General features: G+C 44.8%; 1 protein-coding gene across 4 annotated transcripts in view; it reads right to left on the reverse strand.

Moving 5' to 3' along the window:
- NEDD4L (NEDD4 like E3 ubiquitin protein ligase) overlaps positions 1–2,732 on the reverse strand; it is a 642,187-nt gene extending 639,455 nt beyond the window's left edge. The window contains exon 1 of one of the 4 annotated variants that reach the window (XM_063959562.1): positions 2,098–2,732. In XM_063959562.1, coding sequence (XP_063815632.1) covers positions 2,098–2,145 — 48 coding nt within the window. In that variant the 5' untranslated portion in view covers positions 2,146–2,732. The remainder of the gene's footprint in view (positions 1–2,097) is intronic. The other 3 variants (XM_063959571.1, XM_063959604.1, XM_063959578.1) reach the window with 3 other exon arrangements.
- Positions 2,733–2,984: the final 252 nt, after the last annotated feature.

Raw genomic sequence — 2,984 nt, forward strand, 5'->3', positions numbered from 1 at the left:
TTATGTCTCTTATGTGTAGATCTACTCTTCCATGACTACCCAGTTATGATGGAACCACAAGTCCCAGCATGTTTGCGCGTATTGCCTACCTCAAATACTTGAGTGGATACTGTTTAAGTACAGAAGAGTCCCACAAAAATAATATTATATAATATACACACGACATGCTGCCATACCCTAAAAAGTTTCCCCCTACTCCCAGATCATATGTGTAGACACTGGATTCATATTTCCTTACTCATTTCCTTTTTAGAAGGGATTCGACACTTATGGACATGTAAGTAAGTATGTATGTATGTATGTATGTATGTATGTATGTATGTATGTATACAGATGGTGTAATGGTTAGCATTACTGCCTCACAGCACTGAGGTCATGGGTTCGATTCCCACCATGACCCCAACTGTGTGGAGTTTGTATAATCTCCCCGTATTTGCATGGGTTTCCTCCTACAATCCAAAAACATACCGATAGGCTAATTGGATCCCAACAAAATTAACCTTAGCGTGTATGTGAGGTAGTGTAGAGCTCCACTGGGGCGGGGACTGATGTGAATGGCCAAATATTCTCTGTCAAATGCTGCGGAATATGTGTGCGCTATATAAATAACTGGTAATAAATAATGTATGTATGTATGTATGTATGTATGTATGTATGTATGTATGTATGTAAATCCACCTACACATGACTGCTTTATACGGTCTTCCGAATATTTGTAAAAACCATAGACAGATCTGAGCATTTCCTTTTCAACTAAAAACATCCATATAACACAGATAAACTGTATACAGATATACAGGGTACCCCACCCAAAAAAAAAAAATGTATACACACTTTGAATTATTATAACTCACTTTTTTTTTATTTTATTTTTTAATGGGGCTACGTCAAAGATAAGGTTTATAGCACAAATCCTGCAACACTCAGTAAGTTGGGGGCAGCAACTGACACAAAATGCACCCAAATACCAATTGAAATGATCTGTGATTCCATCCCTCCGTGTTACCAGCGGTGCCTCTAACACAACGTCATCAATTCAAACACCTACGATAAACCCAAAGAATTCTGAATTTGTCTTCTTCAACTCGGATTATAAAACTTAAAATATATCTTAATAAACTTTGGATTTAGAATAAATCAGAGTGTGTATACATATTGGGGGCACCGCTGTATGTGTTGTTATTTTGTTACTGGAAAGGTAAGAAGAAAGATGCCAGGAATGGACCAATCTTCTATACAGTATGTCACCTGGTATAGCCCACCTACACAGGCCAGCCCCTGGGCTTCATACGCTGGTAGCATCTATCAGGAATGTGAATGAGCCTTATCTGTGAACTGCTGCAGAGAGCCTGGATGTGTAATTCCCAGGTGACTGATCACACACCCTGATTGCTGGGGGGGAGTGACACTGACACTGCCCTGCTGAGATGTGTCATGTTCAAACACCAGTTCAACTAAATAATGCTTCACCAGACAGGGCCCATCCCACACCTTCTGTACAGTAGCAGGGAGAATGAAACCCACACATGCCTGCATTCACCTCCATCAGCTGGTGTGCAGACATGGGGCAAGAGGATGCTAAACTGGGATCAACACAGCTGCTGCTGCACCTCTTAGTGGGGGATAATACCTGCCAGCTCTGCTTTCAGTTCATCCAGGTAAACATGGCCTGCATTTTGTGTGCCCAGATTCACACAGTAAAACATGGACTGCAATACTGCAAATTAAACCCATCACACCTACACTGCACAACACATCAAGAGACTCCATGACCTGCAACTAATGACACCTCTACACAGGCCAGTGATTTCTTATAAAATCCCATTATTGCTGATCAGACACAGCAGCCAGCGTTCACACAATGACTACAATCCCCAACACATCAAAGGGACAGAGTGGATGGGTGGCTGGAAGACTGATACAGTATACACAGACCCACTCAGTGTCATACTCTCCACTGTGCAAGGTGCTAAATATCTAATGACATCTGAAGTTTACCAAGCTCACTGCAATACCCATCACTACTCATGGCACAAAATAATGGACCCACACACAGCACACAAAGCAGGAGGAGAGGAACCAAGAATTTGTACTCACTTCATCCTCGGAAAGCCCAAAAATGGGCTCAGCCACAGTAGTCGCCATGGAGTCTCAGAGGTGGGCTACAAACCCTTGTTCATAGGAACAGAATTAAGGGGTCCCCTTGGATATGTCCAGAGAAACAATAAAATAGGTGAGTCCTTCCACGAGCTGCCTCCTAGGGTCTCCAACGAATGGGTAATCCTTGTAGGTGGGGGATCTGTGGGGGCACACCCTGCTTGCAGCACACCCCAAAGCTGCAGAATGTGTGCAGAGCCCCTGAGCTTGCTGCTGCAGCTGCTGCCTGAGCTGAGCTCTCCTTGCTTGTAAGCTCTCACACAAACCCAGTCTCATGGAAGGAGGAGGAAACTGGGAAGCCCTTCCTGCCCAGCACCGGGCTCACTGCAGACAGGAGGAAGGCAGCCCCAGCCCACAGAGGCGTGGAGATGAGGCACTGAGGCACCCAATGAGCAGGGGCCAGCTGCTGCGAGGTTCGGTTGTCCAGCACTTTGCAATCGTCGGTAAAATGATTATTGCAACTTAGAATAAACCAGTTCCACAGCTCAGATGCAAGGAGCTGCCATGCCTGCCACTGCCATCCCCAGCAGGCACAGAGATACAATGTATCCAGTGCGCTCTCTCTCTCTCTCTCTCTCTCAACTCTGCTGCTCTGCAATTTTGTAGCCAGTTGTTTTGTAAACATCCTACAGATCACAAATAAACCCACTTCCTCTGTTCTGGCTGCAGAAAATCACTTTATCCAGGGCAACAGCGCCCCCTAGTGGCAGAGGGGAAAGGGGCGAGAGCCGACAGTAGCATGTCTTTACCACAGTCTGGAGCTTTTTCAAACCTAGGTAATTTCTTCTGCATAAACCAAACGCCTATCACTATCATTTATTGTACTA

The sequence above is a fragment of the Pseudophryne corroboree genome, chromosome 1 (genome assembly GCF_028390025.1).
Source record: "Pseudophryne corroboree isolate aPseCor3 chromosome 1, aPseCor3.hap2, whole genome shotgun sequence".
NCBI lineage: Eukaryota > Metazoa > Chordata > Amphibia > Anura > Myobatrachidae > Pseudophryne > Pseudophryne corroboree.